This window comes from Chiroxiphia lanceolata, chromosome 20, assembly GCF_009829145.1.
Source record: "Chiroxiphia lanceolata isolate bChiLan1 chromosome 20, bChiLan1.pri, whole genome shotgun sequence".
NCBI lineage: Eukaryota > Metazoa > Chordata > Aves > Passeriformes > Pipridae > Chiroxiphia > Chiroxiphia lanceolata.
Window position 1 is genome coordinate 6490322 of NC_045656.1, and position 14732 is coordinate 6505053.

Sequence of the window (14732 nt, forward strand, 5' to 3'; positions counted from 1 at the left end):
GGCAGGTTTGGGAGCAGGCACCCAGTCAGCTCATTCATAGAACCACAGAACAGTTTGGGTTGGAAGGAACCTAAAAAATCATCTAGTTCCAGCCCACTGTCATGGGCAGGGACACCTTCCACTAGACCAGGTTGCTCCAAGCCCCATCCAACCCGGCCTTGGACACTTTCAGGGATGGGGCAGCCACAGCTTCTCTGGGAAACCTGTGCCAGGGCCTCACCACCCTTCACTGGGAAGAATTTTCTCACAATATCTAATCTAACCCTGCCCTCTAGCAGTGGGAAGCCATTCCCCTTTATTCTGTCAAAGTCCCTCTTGAGCTCCCTTAGTGTCCCCTTCACACACTAGAAGGTGCTCTAAAGTCTCCCTGGAGTCTCTTCTCCAGGCTGAACACTCCCAGCTCTCTCAGCCTGCCTCCACAGCAGAGGTGCTCCAGCCTCTGATCCTCTTCGTGGCCTCCTTTGGACTTCCTCCAATAGATGCATGTCCTTCTCATTTTGGGCTCCTCACAGCTGGACAGAGCACTCCAGGTGGGGCCTCAGGAGGGCAGAGGAGAGGGGGAGAATCCCCTCCCCGGCCCTGCTGGTCACACTGCTGGGGATGCAGCCCAATTTCATTAAATAAAAGTAAAATCATCACCAGCCACAAGAGCAGCTTCACACCCGAGCTCACCAGAGCTCTGCTCTCTTTTTCTATTACATTTATTCTCACAGCATCCTTCTGTGGGATTTCTAGTCCTGCCATAAGCCCAGCCCTCATTAGTGAGGTCCTGGGCCAGAGGAGGTGTCCACATATCCCTAGAATCATTACAGGGAATATTTTCCCAGCCAAAGGAGATGAAAATAGCACTTGGGTCAGGTAAACACCCCAGAGGAAGCAGAGGGACGTGTACCCACCACGGTACCCCTGTGAAAGGGGCAGGCTGGGGTGGGTGGGAAGAGGAAACTCCTCAGCCTTGGCTGCGGGAGAAGAGTCAAACACTTCAACAGCTGGAAAGTGGATTTAAGCCAATGCAAACAAACAAACAAAAACCCAAAGAAAACAAGGCAGCCTGGATCAGTGCCATGTATTTAGCAGAGGTAGAGGAAGGCTGAGGCAGCACAAGACCCCAGGAGACCTGAACACCCAGACCTGGTTGCTGTGTCCAAGAAACACAAACCGTGATAGGAGGGAGCACAAGGAGGGCCCAGAGGCTGTTTGGGGACACAGGAACCCTTTGCCACAGTGAGAGCACGGAGGGAGCTTGGGTGCCCTATCCTAGAAGGAGAAAAGAAGCTATCAGGTGATTCATGATCAGCTATAAATACCCCCGGGACTAAGTAAACAGCATGGGGAGAAAAAAAATAAAGTGGAGCTGAAGAACAGTACTGACACAGAGACACATTTATAGAAACTGGCCAGGAATGAGCTCAGGCTGGAAGGGAGGTGACAGCTCCTGCTCTGATGGAGCCACTGGAATAAATGGTGTGGTCCTCTTCAAGTGCTTGGGAAGTTTGGAAATGGAGACAACAAGGCTGCAGGTTAAGGGACAGACCCCTGTGGCAATGAGGTACAGCTCGAGCCTCTCTTCCTACCTGTGAGCCAAGAGCTGCCCCAGCAGAGCACAGACACCTCTCTGATTACAGACAGGCCCTGCACACGGATCACTTCCCACTGCCTGGCTTAAAACCACTGCAGCAGGATTTGGAAAGTCAGAGATCCAGCACGGGAAGACACCAAACCCTCCCTCACCCGCCCGCTCTGCAGGTCTCCCGCATCCAGGATTAAAACCATGGCAAAGCCTGATTGGAAGCATCCCCAGCAAGAAGACACCAGCGCAGCCACGCTGCCGGTGTGTGCATGGGCAGCCACACGCTGGAAATCCACAGCTCGTTTCCCTTGCACCGCCCAGGGAGGGCGAAGATGCTCCATCTTCAAGCCGGGGAAACATCCAGCCTCGGGCTCAGCCCGTGAACACGAGAGGTTCTCGCAGCAGCAGCGTTCTCTCCTTTCAGGAAGGCTGTCAGGTTGCTGTCGGCTATTTACATGCTGTACCCAGGGCGAACCAGCTCACGTGATGCTCACTTCTGGCACAACACTGCTCAGCTCACAGGCTGAAAATATCCACCCGATTAGGGGAAAAAAATGGCTGCTTATAAATCAAACGTGGGACTGTCCCTGCCTCTGCAATAAAACTGTCAAAACAAAAACCAGCCTGTGCAGAGCAGAGGTCTGGCCAGGCTACTGCTCCAGTCCTGCCAGGAGGAGCAAATATTTTTACTTGTATAGCGGAATATTTGGTGTTACAATCGTGGCAGTGGGTGCTTCCACTGCAGGAAAGGGTGCTTCATGCTGGCTGCAAAATTGGAAGCCTCCCAGACAAAATCAGGACTGTGGGGATTTGGTGCTTTGCACTGTGGAGAAGCACCCATGAAAAGCAAAAGGGTAAAAGTAAAACCTACCGTGTTTTCTGAAACACCCCAAACCCTGACCCCCAGCTGAGCAGTGCCAGATGAGAAGGAGACCACATGTGAGGTTCAGGCTGCAGCGTAGGTGTTCTGGATGCTCACAGCCCCCTCACATTCCCCCTGCACTCCTGTCTCCAGCTCTGTGGAGAACTCGGCTCACTGAGTGAGAGTTCAGAATTCAGCAGAACCAGAACATGTGAAAAAAACCACCAAAACCCCAAAAACCTAAGGCTGCCAACTGCTTCCACACTTTGGAGAATATTCCTGGCCATGGCTTTGATTCAGAGGGTGGTTGGGAAACCCATCTCCTGAAGGGGTTTGGTAACATTTAATTTTCACTCCAAGGCTTTCATGCCACGCGAAATAACAGAAAAATATACAATAAATCTTCTACCACTTAGGTACATCTAAAACCAGATCAGGCTGCAAATCCTCTTTGACATCTCAACCGCCTTTTCAGCAGGAATGAGGCGTGGGAGACGGCAGGAGCTCAGGGCACCCATGGAAATCCTGTTTTCCGCGTAACTTTCATCCTTATCAGGACCAGCATGGTGCCAGGTGCACAGGTTGATGGGCACTGCCCAGCTGCCACGTTTGCTCTTGCACAACTGCAGCCTGGTATTGTGTGCAGTTTAAAAGGCCATGGCTACACCCCATGCTGTGCCACAAGCCTTTCCATGGGCTACACAAGTACGTAGAAGCAAAGGCAGCCAGGGCCTGTCACAGAAGCCACACAGATAAACCCCTGCAGACCCAGATACCCTTTGAGATAAGCAGCTAAAATTAATTTTCTCTGAAGCTGCTCGTGACAGCCCATCATCTCTCTTCAGCCCAGCTCCACAAAATAATCCCCTTCAGCGAGAAGCACCTTTACAGCAGGAGGCTCCAAGCAGCATCACTGGAATTGGGACAGGGAAAAGCGAAAGCCGATGGGGTAAAACTCTTTCTCGCCTGTGCATTTCCCAGCTGAGCCTCCAGCAGCCCTGCTCCTGTTTAAGAGGATTTATGTCCCCAGGCCCACTGCCGACAGGGACTTGAAGGTGTCACCATCACATCCAGAGCATCACTGTGCCCCCAGGCTTTGCAGACACAGATGTGGCAGGTAGGGCAGGGGAGAGCAGGAAAGCAGCTCTGAAGCACCACAATCCCACAGGCTGCTACCACTGTGGCTCTTGGCATCACCCATCTCACCAGCTGTACCACCCAGCGAGGGTCCAGCAACACAGCACAGAGGGAAGAGAGGGGGTCAGGGAAAGGCTCGATACTTCTCCAGTTCACAGCTCGGAGTAGGATCTCAGCTCCCCCCAAGATGGGGTTGGAGGCATCCCCTGGGCTCCCACTGTCCCAGCCCGGGCAGTGGTGGCTCAGGTGGCTGCAGGGGTGGCTGGCAGCTCCTTGCCAGGGCTGGAGGGTGAATTGGCACCACTGCTGGTCACATTCTCGTATTTGGGTTCTTCCTCCATGGCAGCCTGTCCCTTTGTTTCGAGGCTGACAACTAACTCGGGGCTTTTGCCCCTCTCAGTGGCACCCACAGCTTCGTTGGCCCCATCCAGGGCTCCGGTGCTTTTTGATGAGAGAGCTGCAAGAAGGAGGGACAGTCTCTTCGCAGGGAGATGCTGGTGCTTGCTGGGGGATGGCTCGGCAGGAGCCCCTGGGACACTCTCCCTCTGCTTGCAGCTGTTCACCGAGTCTCTGCGCTGCGCCAGGGCCCGGCGGGGTGGTTTCTGGATGGCCTCCATGCTCCTCCTCACCTTGGGCTCCTCCTTGGCAGCCCACTTGCCCCTCTGCAAGCTGCCCAGACGCTTCAGCACAGCCTGGACCGGTCCCTCGCCACCTCCTTCTGCCTTGGGGTCCTGCCCGGCCGTTCCCACCATCATGTAGATGGTGGTGACATTGGGCTCTTTCCCCTTCGCCTCCCAGCTGCCAGATTTTGCAGCTGCTTCCAGTGCCTCCACTCTCTGGGCCACGTGCCTGGTGCTGGAGACCACCCTCCTGCGTCCCCCCGGGGTGGCCCGTGGCGATGGCCGGTGGCTTTCCTCCCCCTTGCTGAGGGGCTCGGGGTTCTCGTAGCAATCACTGGCTGGTCGCTCACTCTGGGGCTCTGCTGCCACATCCCCTGGTATTTGGGTCGGCTTGGATGGGCCCCATAGGGTCTTGGGCTTCCAACTGGGGCTGGGGGTCTCCACTGCCCCAAATTTTGTCCCCTCGGCAAAGGACACGGAGGGTCGTTTGGCCTTGGCGATGCTGGAGGTGCGAGGGATGGCGAAGGGCTGGGACACATCCTCGGAGTCGAAGGCGGATGGATCCGGGAGCACCTCACCAGGGGCGGATGTCCCATCCTGCAGCTCAGCCCCTCCCAGCAGCGGGATACCTGTGGGAGAAGGTGACAAGAGTTACGGCTGCCAGAGCTACTGCCCTGCCCAGGGACACACTCGGGGACACTGGGACAGGGGCTGGGGTGACAGGATTGTCCCTGGGATCGTTTCCCAGGGAGGAGGTTGTGAAATGGGACTGCCCACGCTGGGCACGTTCTGCCACACGAGGTCAAGCGCAGCCCCGGTGTGTCCCTGCAGACAGGAAAACAGGGGCATGGAAATAAACACTGTCTGGGCCCAGCACCCATCCCTGGGACAGCCAAGGTTGGTAGCGGGGCAGGATTGACCCTGGCAGCCCGGATAGGCTGCAGGTGGCCAGGGAGAGGAGGAGCAACCATGGATGTCACCTTCTCTGGGAGGGACAGAGTACTCGGGTCCCTCGTTGTCGGTGTCGAAGGAGGAGAAGGAGCTGTCTGACACCCACGCAGCCGATGGTGACTCAATGAAGCTGGGGTTGAAGGGGATTTCCGTGTCGTGGTGGGACACTGGGAAGGAGAAGACACCCAGCTGAGCTTGGGCACCCCAGGGTGCTCAGGGCGGGGGTGGGAGAGGAGTTGGAAGCTTCCCTCCAAATGGTGACACTGCAGAGATCACAGGGTGGGGGTGACCCTCTGGAAGTGCTGTTGACAGCTCTGCTTTTTTTACCTGTGACTTTGGGGAGTTTAGAGCCTCCCAGGTTGAAGCAGGGCATCATAGCACTGAGGTTCGCCAGCACCCCCTGCACATGGTGCTTCATCCTGGCCACAACATCGTCGTCCGGCACAGCCGCCCTGCATAGCAGAGATGGACATCGAGGGACACAGGAGATGGGGTTTGTGTCAAAGGTTGCAAAATATGAAAAAATACCTGTCTCTAGCATCTGCTGGGCTGGCTCCACAGCAACAGCAGGCAACACAGAGCAGCAGCAGCAGGAGAGGGACAAGGATGGCGGCTGCAAGGGCTCCGTGGTCCTTCAAACCTGTGTGGAGAGCACGGGTTGAGCGTGGAATGCCTTGTGGCTGTGAAGCCCAGAGAACTGCCCTGCATGGAGAATGCAGGAGCTGGCAACTCATGGTGGGGCCAGGAAGCACCAGGTAGGACCAGGCTGCATCCCAGCCTCCCAGCACCTTCCCCAGTGAGGATGTGACCCTCCCTTGCCCAGTGCCGAGTAGTAAATTTGAGGTTGCTCTTACTCAGCACACAGTCACCCTGCACAGGGTCACAGGTCCCCCGGGAGCACTGGCAGGGCTCAGAACAATTCACTCCAAAATATCCCTTTGGACAGGTGTCGTTGCAGCTGGAAGAGAGAGAACGGAGGGAAATGCCCCTGGAGAGAGCGAGGCCCCAGCCCTGCCCTGCTCCCAGAATTATCCTGGCATTACCTGTCTCCCCAGTAGCCTGCCTGGCAGATGCAAACTCCTGTCATGGGATCACAGCTCCCTGCAACACACTCGGGGCAGAGGAGCTGGCACCCATCACCGAAGGTGCCTGTGGGGCAGGAGTTGTTGCAGCTGCCAAGACAGAGAGCGAAGCATCAGCCGGCTGCATCCCAGAGCAGAGAACCCCCTGAGGACCAGCAACCCCATCCTGGGCATACCTGGGTCCTGTCCAGCCAGGATCACAGTGCAGGCAGGACCCAGTCTCGGGATCACAGGGCTCTCCACGCTGGCAGCGGGGACATGGCTGAAGGCAGCTCTCTCCATGGAATCCGGGAGCGCAGGGATCCTTGCAGAGAGTCCCGTTCCAGCCAGGCTGGCAGGCCAGGCAGAAGCCATCCACGGGTGAGCAGGGCTGGCTGCGCTTGCAGCTCCCACAGCTGCATGGGCAGAGGGGCAGTGAGGTCACAACACCCACCCCTGGCCCCTCAAAAAGCAGGTTTCACCCCACACCAGCACTGAGCATCAGTTTGGGCCACAGGGAAATACTGTGTATTTCCTAGTGCCTAGCACTCTGTAGTAGCAAGAGGACAGGAGGAGAGCAAAATCACAGAATATTCTGGTTGGAAGAGATAGGGGAGATGCTGTTTTATCACCCTGGGGAGCAAGACTAAGGACAATGTGATTTTAGGGTGACACCAGTGCTTTCTGCTGGAATTAGTGAGATGTTTCTTTCGGGACAACGCTGATGCTGCATCCAACCAGGGATGCTTAAATCCTGCAGGATGGGTCTCCCTGCCCAGACAGACACTACCGTGATGACTTCCCCCAAGGTGTGACTGCCAGCCGGGGGTACTCACTGGATCCCCTTGCTGCCCCCAGCTCACCTGTGCACGCACTGAGACCCGTATTTCCCCGCCGGACAGGGCTCCCGGCAGCTCCTGCCCTGGTAGCCGGGGTCGCAGGTGCAGTGGCCGGTGACGGGGCTGCAGGAGCCGTGCACGCAGTCACAGCGCCGCTGGCACGCCGGCCCCCAAAACCCGGCCTTGCACTCGCACTTGCCCGTCTCCTGGGTGCAGGGAGAGTGGTAGCAGGAGCACTTGAAGCTGCACCTCCTGCCCCACCAGCCCGGCAGGCAGCGGCAGAGGCCGGTCAGAGGGTCGCAGTGGGAGCTGGCGAGGTTGCACTGACATTGCTTCTTGCAGTTGGGTGCCCACCAGCCCGGCTCGCAGTGGCAGGCGCCCGTCAGGGGGTCGCAGCGGCCGTGGGGGCCACACTGGCAGGGGAACTGGCAGACCTGTCCCCAGTGGTTGGGGTCGCAGGTGCAGTGCCCGCTCGCCGGGTCGCAGCGCCCGTTGGGGTGGCACGGGCAGCTCTGTTTGCAGTCGGGGCCCCAGTACTGCTCGGGGCAGCCTGCGGGGGGAAGGAGACAGTGAGGAATGGGGGGAAGTCCTGCAGCCCCCGGGAGCATCCAGGCTGGCAAAGGTGATGGTGGGATTGGCTGAGCCCTGTGGGAACACTCACGGGAACTGCAGTCCGCTCCGAAGAAGCCGGGTTTGCAGCGGCAGACCCCGGGTTTCACACAAACCTCGTCCTCCCCACAGGCGTCCTTCCCCTCACACAGTGCTGTCATGGCAGGGCAGAAACATCAGCACACAATGGACTTCCAGGCTCACACCCCTCTGCCAGACCACCTGCCACCCACTGCTACAGAGACAGACTTCCCGGGGAATCTGCCATCCCGCTTCCCGCTCCATCCCTCCACCTGAGCCACAGTACCACCAGCAGCTTGCTCAGCGGGCATTTGGGGGTCCCCATGGCGCAGCAACCCACCACTGTCCCTTGAGCAGAGCTGCAGGGCTTTCCCCCCAACATCCAGCACTGTGGAGGAGCCGCCTGGAAAAGAACTGGGACTGAGTGTCTGGCTTCGTCATCATCCAACACTCACCAACTGTGCACTCCTGCCCGTCCTGCTTCCAGCCAGGGCAGCACTCCAGGCCGGTGGGGAGCCTGTGGGAGAGACCCGGAGGGTCTGTCAGCCAGGGTAGGGGGTGTCAGGGCCAGGGCAGGGGGTGTTGGGGCCAGGGCAGCTTTGCTTGTGGCTTCAGCCAAGGCGAAGCGATCGCTCACCCCAGCGGTGGGACGGCAGCGCGGCCACAGGGACAACGCTCCGGAAGGAAACCAGCAAAATAGAAGGAAATTTGGGAGCCTGCAGCCTGAGTGGGTGGTGGGGCTGGCCTGCCCAAACTGCCGGGAATGCTGCTATGGAGCCCATGACGGGTCCCCAGTGCCCTGGGAACGGCTCAAAGCTTCACCAGCAACACAGAAATAAGGCACCGAAACAAAGGCAGCGAAAGGGGCCGCTGCTGATGGGAGACCAATGAGAGAGGCAACACGGCAGCAAATTAGGGGACATCAGCTCCCAAAGCCCTTTGGGGTCTGCTACACCAATGTTTCCCCACGATGAGTTTTGCCAAGGGTCCCGTATCGCCCCGTTGCCCTGTGCACTGGGCGTGAATGAGAAATAACCCCTGGAGAAGGGGTCTGGGTGCCCCAAGTGTCCCTGAGTGCCCCAACCACGGTCCCCAGCATCACTCCAGTCTCTGCACCCACATGATGCCAGGCTGCAGATCTCCATCTGTGGAAGGACGGATGGACAACACACCTCTGGGGCTGCTGAGAAGCCCGGGAGATGGAGGGGCACAAGTGGGGACCCCCATGGCACCTACCTGCAGACGTTCCTGCCATCAGGGTCGAGCTCCTGGGCAGAACTGTGCACCCACAGCCACAGCTGGAGGCAAAGGATGGGCTGGACGCTCCCCATCACCACCAGGGTCCAAGTCCTGGTGGCTCCCCAGCCCCACGCTGGCGTCCGTCTGTCCCGTCCCTCCCGTGGTGCGGCCTCTTCCTCCCTCCAGCCTTGGGTTTCTTCCTGAGGAAACGCGGGAGGAGTCACCCCAATCCAGACGTCAGGAGTACGGCAGGGAAGGGAGCAGGGAATGCCACTAAAGGGCTGTTTTCAGCCCTTGCTGCCACCCTACCAGCAGAAATGGGCATCCAAGGGCTTGGCACAACCACATGGGGGTTGGTGAAATAGAAAATGAAATAAAATTTAGCTATTTAGCTATGTAAGTGTGACTTATGCAAAATGTAAAACTGCTTAAAAGTTTCTGCCCAAACTGTGGGCGATTAAAATAAAATAGCTTAGAGAATAGGGAAGTCTTTTTAGCATGTAGAGAGGGGTGGTGAACCTGAAACTGTTTGAAATGATAAAATTTTATGTAACTACTCTATAATGGTAAGAATAAGAGATAAAATTAAGTGTCTATTTAGATAAGGTAGACTGCAAAAAGAGTGTGTGTATAGATACTTTTAAACTTGCTACTTTCAAACTGTATAAAAAGCTATGGTATTTCTTTGCTCAGCGGAGTGCACTGGGGAAAAACACCTGCCCCTTTGCATTCCCCGGCCGTAATAAAAGTGCTTTTCAGATTGTTCAAAGGTTTCTTTGAATCATTGGTACCTGCCTGAGCATCTCACCTGGTTCCCCCTGTGCCTCCTTCTGTCACCCCCAAAACTGTTTTAGCCAATGCCCCCCCAACCCACGCAGGGCCTCCGCTGCCTCCCCCTGCCCCGACCCCCTTGGCACTGCCAACCCCTGGCAGGGCCTCAGAGGTGGGGTCCCCATGTCCCCCACTGCAACACAGCCTGACCTATGCTGGCCTTTGAAGGGCTGCTGGCCACTGTCCCACCTCACCATGTCCCCAGGAGCTTTGTGTCAGTAGATGCACAGGAAACACCTTTTTCCTACTCAAGGCCAGCTCAGCCTGGGGGGATTCCTGGCTGGAAGCACAGCTGCTCCCCTGGTCATGCAGGACTTAACTCCTCCACGCCCAGAGCTGCAGCATCACACCCCTGGAGCCCCCTCCCCATTGCTGCTGACCCACCAAAGTGGGTTCGGGGGGCTGGTAGAGCACAGCCATTGGTGGCTACACTGGAGAATGGTGAGTGAACCCCAGGAGCACCACCCAGCCCCTTCCCAAGCCAGGAGAGAGCAGAGGCTGCAGGGGGGACCTCAGAGAAGAAACAAGTGATTGATTTATTTCCAACTCCAGTTTTAAAGCTATAAAGTACCTGACCTGAGGGGACCAATTGGCCCCCACAAACACAAGGATTGTCCCAGCAGCAGCAGGAAGAAGTCCCAGTACAAAAGTGATTCACCCCATATTTAAAAAGTGCAGGAGTGGCACTGGCAGTGCTGATCCTGGCTGCTCCCAGCTACAGGAGCACCTGGACACCTGGTGCAGCGTGCTCAGCCCCTTCCAGCCGTGGGGTGACCCCAGGACACCCCCCCTCAACCTTCACATTGCAGGGATGGGGGAGGTATGAATGGAAAAGGGTGAAGTGAAACACCCCCCCAGAGCACGATCGGGCGATGGGATCCTGGGCTCTGAGCAGGGGGATTTGGCAGAAAAAGCCACCAGTAGATGGGAAGAGCCCTTTTGTGGTGGAGACCTTCACCATGCTGAGCTACAAACAGGGAGAAGTGTGTGTGGGGGGCACAGCTGTGCAGGACCCCCCATAATTAAGTCATGGGCACAGTGAAAGGGTGGCTGATGGGCAGAGATGCCCAGAGGTGCTGAGGTGTCCCATGCCAGGCTGGCACCCCACATCCAAGTGCCCCAGGGGGGTTGCAGCAATCTGCCCACGCTCTGGCTTCGCTGTCACCACGGCACAGGGAAGGGGCCAGGGCTGCCGTGCTGCTCTCGAAGACACCAGAAGAAGAGGAGCCAGGAAGTGCTGCTGTGAGGTCAGATCAGCTCCCGTTCAGGTGGGGTCAGAGGGGTGCTGTGGCTCTGTTGGGGGAACTGGCTGCTGGCTCCTTCTCTCCCTCTGGCTCCACCTCTGTGTCCAGTGAGTCGATGATTTCCCAGGTGCCGGAGCAGCTGGATGTGGGGGGATCTTTGTTGCTGTCCTGATACCACAGCCCAAAACTGCAGAGAGAGCAGATAATGGCCATGGGGGAGAAGAACCTTCCCAGGGAAGCTGCTGGATCCCAACCTCTCTCTGCTTTGGACACAGCCTGGCTGCAGGCCCTGGGAATGTGTGGCACCTCAGGGGCAGCAGCAAGGCTTGCCCTGTCCCTGCCCAGGACAAGGCAGATCCTCCCTAAAACAACAACCCCCATTTTGGCAGCATCCCTGCCAGCCCTGCACGGGGCAGCCCAACTCCTTTCCCATCATACCCAAGCTCAGCAAGTGCCAGGTCTCAGCTAAGCCCCAGTGCCCTCACTTGCAGAGCCGTCTGTCCCCACCAGCACCCCAGCACAAGAGCAAACTTACAAGCTCCTAATTTTGGATTCAGGAGGCTGAGCATCTACACAGTCTGTGCCATGAGCTGGGAGCCAGGAGCTCTCATCTTCATCACTGCAGGACAAAGAAATAAGGGGAAAAAAACTGCACTGAGCCACAGATACACCACAGCAGTGAGTGCTGGAGCCACCCCAGGGCTCCCTCTGGAGCTGGACAAACCTGCACCCATACAGTGCAGGGGCCAGTCCACTGCCTTGTCCAGTGCTCCCAGTGCCACCACCTCATCTCTCTTTTGTCACACACACAGGGGCAAGTGGCATTTGGCCAGGCCATGTGCGACTGGTGACAGGGACACATGAGTTGCAGCAAAGAGCTCAGGCCCTGCGGTGCTCCCAGGGCTACACCTGAGCAAGACACCAACCACAGACATTAAACCTTTGATCTCTGGAGGGAGGAGGCAGCTCTGGGCCTGGGGGAGTTCCCTTCCAGGGTGTCATAGCACATGGAAACACCAGAGCCTGCCAGCCAGCACCAACCCTGCACGGGAGGCTCCCGTCAGCCACGGCCGGCTGGACTCACCTGCTCGCCGACTCCTCCGTCGTTCCCAGCATTTTGGCTCTGATTTTTTTTCTCTGTTTTTTGATATTTGACTTCATCGCATTCAAGAAGAAGCCAGGAATTCTCTCCTCGTTCAGCAGCTCCCTGGCAAGAAACAGCCAGTTGGTTAACCAACAGCCTGGGAAAGATTCCACCCCAGCTGAGTCACGAGCAGCCTCGTGGCCATGGGTGGCTGCAGGGACGGGAGGGACCCGGCTCACTGCCCCCACCACCACAGCAGGACTCACCGCTGGTAATAGGCCAGTTCCTCCTGCACCAAGAACAGGTTGGTCTTGAGCTCGTTCCGCTCTTGCAGGATCTGCTGCAGCTCTTCCTTGGAGAAGCAGCACTGAGCAGGGCTCCTGTCCCCTTCCTGGTGCTGTGGCTCCTCCGTGGGCGATGGGGCTCCTTTCTGGGAGGATAGAAAGAGAGTCAGCAGGCAAGAGAGACCCTGAAACGCCCACCCAAAGGGTGGGTGCCACATGCAGGCAGAGATGGAAGTCTCAGGAATGAGTTTGCTGCTGCAGCCCTCCACGGGCCAGCACCTGCTGCCCATCACCACATGTGGCAAACCCTCCTCATCCTTCAAGTCCCACCTGGTTTTTCCTCCTGTCATCTCGCTTTGCTCCACCCCTATCAATTTTTACAGAAAAAGATGTTACTGGCATCACTGTTCAATTTTCAGCTGTGGGGTTACTTGAACAACCACGTCCTGCTGGCACTTGGGTGCTCTGGGTGTGCCAGAAGCTCCACACAGGGCTGGGAATGTCAGGTCAGTGTTAAGTGATGCCTGGCAGCAGCAAGGCCACAGGCTCAGACTCACCAGGCCAGGCTCTGGCTGTTGGGTCTCCTGGGCTGTCCTGCTCCTACTGCTCATTTCCTTCTGGATTTGCAGCATCGCAGCCTCCAGGTCCGACTTTTGCTCCAGAGCACTCTTGAGCTGAGCCTGCACCACGGCCACCTTGTGCCGCAAGTCCTCGTTCATGGACATGAAGCGATGTAGCTGTTCCTGCAGCTGGAGGGCCCAGGGCAGCCAAAAGTGAGGCAGTGTCCCCACCCAGGGACATCAGAGCCACGGGGCAAGGCACTGCCCCAGCAGGCTCAGCAGCCGTGACAGCCCTGGGGGGATGTGACATGAAAGCAGGTGCCCAGGCCCTTCACACCACACCCGTGAGCTCCCACACCCCTCACCGCCTCCGTGTCTCGGCTCTTGCAGACAATCTCGTGGGCCTGGGCACGAAGTTCATCCCTCTGCTTGTCCACCACCTCTTTCAGCCGCAGCATCACCTCCCGCTCCTTCCGTGCTGTGCTATCTGAGACCAGACACAGGCATGAGTTGCCTCCAGGATCCACGGATTCCCCCAGTCCCTCAACACTGCGAGGTTCCTCAGTGTTTCTGCCAGACTCTAACGTTCCTGGTAGATCTCGGAGTAGGAACAGTGGAAAGCTGAGAGCTTTAGGCCATTCCAAACATATCCTTGTGCTGGCAAAGCAGCCCACACCCTATGCTGGCCTCCACCACCCTTCTGGGGGTGGTCCCATCTTGGTCCTGGGTGCTTGGGGCTGCTCTGGGGGTTTGGGGTCCCTGTGGCTTGCAGAACAAGGTAACACTCGTGCTCCCTGGTAGGACAGGTCTGCAGGGCTGAAGAAGACTAGGTCTCCAGGCTCCAGAGAGCAGCTTCAGCCCTGCACCCAGCCTGCCACCCCCCCCAGGGACACTCTGTGGCATCAGGGGACCCCAAACCCGCTGAGACACCCACCTTCCTGGGACTGGCTCTCTGCAAGCTGCCCCAGGAGCTGCCGGTTCTGCTCCTCCAGGCAGGCCAGGCGGCCGTGCAGGGTTCGCTCCTGGCGCTCGGCCTCCCACAGCCTCTGCTCTGGGTCCTGGGGGACGGGGGAGCATAGCCGGGTCAGAGCCGTCCCAGGGGATGGGGTACAGCCAGGTCAGAGCCACCACTCCGAGAGAGCGGGACAGCGGGTCAGAGCCATCCCAGGGCAGTCAGTTGGGTCAGACAGGTCGGAGCCATCCCAGGGGATGTGGGAGAGCCGGGCCAGAGCCATCCCACGGGACAGAGACAGCCAGGTCAGAGCCGTCCCAGGGGATGCGGGACGGCCGAGTCAGAGCCAACCGCTGGGCAAAGGGGACAGCCGGGACAGGGCCGTCCCTACGGGGAATGGGGTCAACCGGGTCGGAGCCGTCCCACGGGATGTGGAACAGCCGGCTCAGAGCCATCCCCCGGGAACAGCCGGGTCGGAGCCGTCCCCACGGACACTCCAGCGGGGACACGCGTGGGTCGGTGGCACCGGGGAAGGTCCCTGTGCCCCGCTCACCTCCGCCTCCTGCGGCCCGGCCGGCGCCTCCCCCGCCTCGGCCGGGGCCACCAGCGCCTCCAGCAGCTCCAGCAGCCGCACCACGGGCGGCACCAGCCCGGCCACGGCCTCGGGCCCGAAGCGGCCGGAGAGGCGGCGCAGCTCGGCGCCCAGAGCCCCCGCCATGCGATAGACGTGCGGCGGGGCCAGGCGGCCCGGCGGGGTTCGCCACAGCGGCTCCGCCATGGCCCGGGCCCCGCGCACGCTCCGCCCGCCCCGGCCCGGCCTGGCCCGCCCCGTCCGGGGCCGCCCCCGGGGCGGGATCTCACCGGCAGC

The 14732-nt window shown here is 58.6% G+C and overlaps 2 protein-coding genes across 2 annotated transcripts; both read right to left on the reverse strand.

Moving 5' to 3' along the window:
• Positions 1 to 393: 393 nt before the first annotated feature.
• Positions 394 to 9355, reverse strand: SCARF1 (scavenger receptor class F member 1). The gene is made up of 11 exons (XM_032707286.1): positions 8907 to 9355; positions 8126 to 8187; positions 7702 to 7803; positions 7065 to 7590; positions 6399 to 6617; positions 6184 to 6312; positions 5995 to 6098; positions 5669 to 5780; positions 5468 to 5592; positions 5170 to 5307; positions 394 to 4818 (listed from the first exon to the last, which is right to left on the reverse strand). Exons 1-11 carry the CDS (start codon positions 8999 to 9001, stop codon positions 3812 to 3814), a joined length of 2619 nt encoding a protein of 872 aa, XP_032563177.1. The 5' UTR covers positions 9002 to 9355; the 3' UTR covers positions 394 to 3811.
• An 897-nt stretch (positions 9356 to 10252) lies between these two features.
• On the reverse strand, positions 10253 to 14642 carry RILP (Rab interacting lysosomal protein). The gene is made up of 8 exons (XM_032707287.1): positions 14418 to 14642; positions 13847 to 13970; positions 13278 to 13399; positions 12910 to 13101; positions 12335 to 12498; positions 12069 to 12191; positions 11520 to 11603; positions 10253 to 11171 (listed from the first exon to the last, which is right to left on the reverse strand). Exons 1-8 carry the CDS (start codon positions 14640 to 14642, stop codon positions 11015 to 11017), a joined length of 1191 nt encoding a protein of 396 aa, XP_032563178.1. The 3' UTR covers positions 10253 to 11014.
• Between the last annotated feature and the right edge of the window lie 90 nt (positions 14643 to 14732).

Coding starts and splice junctions, on each gene's coding strand:
- SCARF1 (XM_032707286.1), bottom strand. CDS start 9,001: ATGGGGAGCGTCCAGCCCATCCTTTGCCTCCAGCTGTGGCTGTGGGTG. Junction 7,591..7,701: donor CGGAGCGGACTGCAGTTCCC/GTGAGTGTTCCC, acceptor TTCCCCCCGCAG/GCTGCCCCGAGCAGTACTGG. Junction 6,313..6,398: donor CCTGGCTGGACAGGACCCAG/GTATGCCCAGGA, acceptor CTGTCTTGGCAG/CTGCAACAACTCCTGCCCCA.
- RILP (XM_032707287.1), bottom strand. CDS start 14,642: ATGGCGGAGCCGCTGTGGCGAACCCCGCCGGGCCGCCTGGCCCCGCCG. Junction 13,971..14,417: donor CCGGGCCGCAGGAGGCGGAG/GTGAGCGGGGCA, acceptor CCCGTCCCCCAG/GACCCAGAGCAGAGGCTGTG. Junction 12,192..12,334: donor GAACTGGCCTATTACCAGCG/GTGAGTCCTGCT, acceptor GTTTCTTGCCAG/GGAGCTGCTGAACGAGGAGA.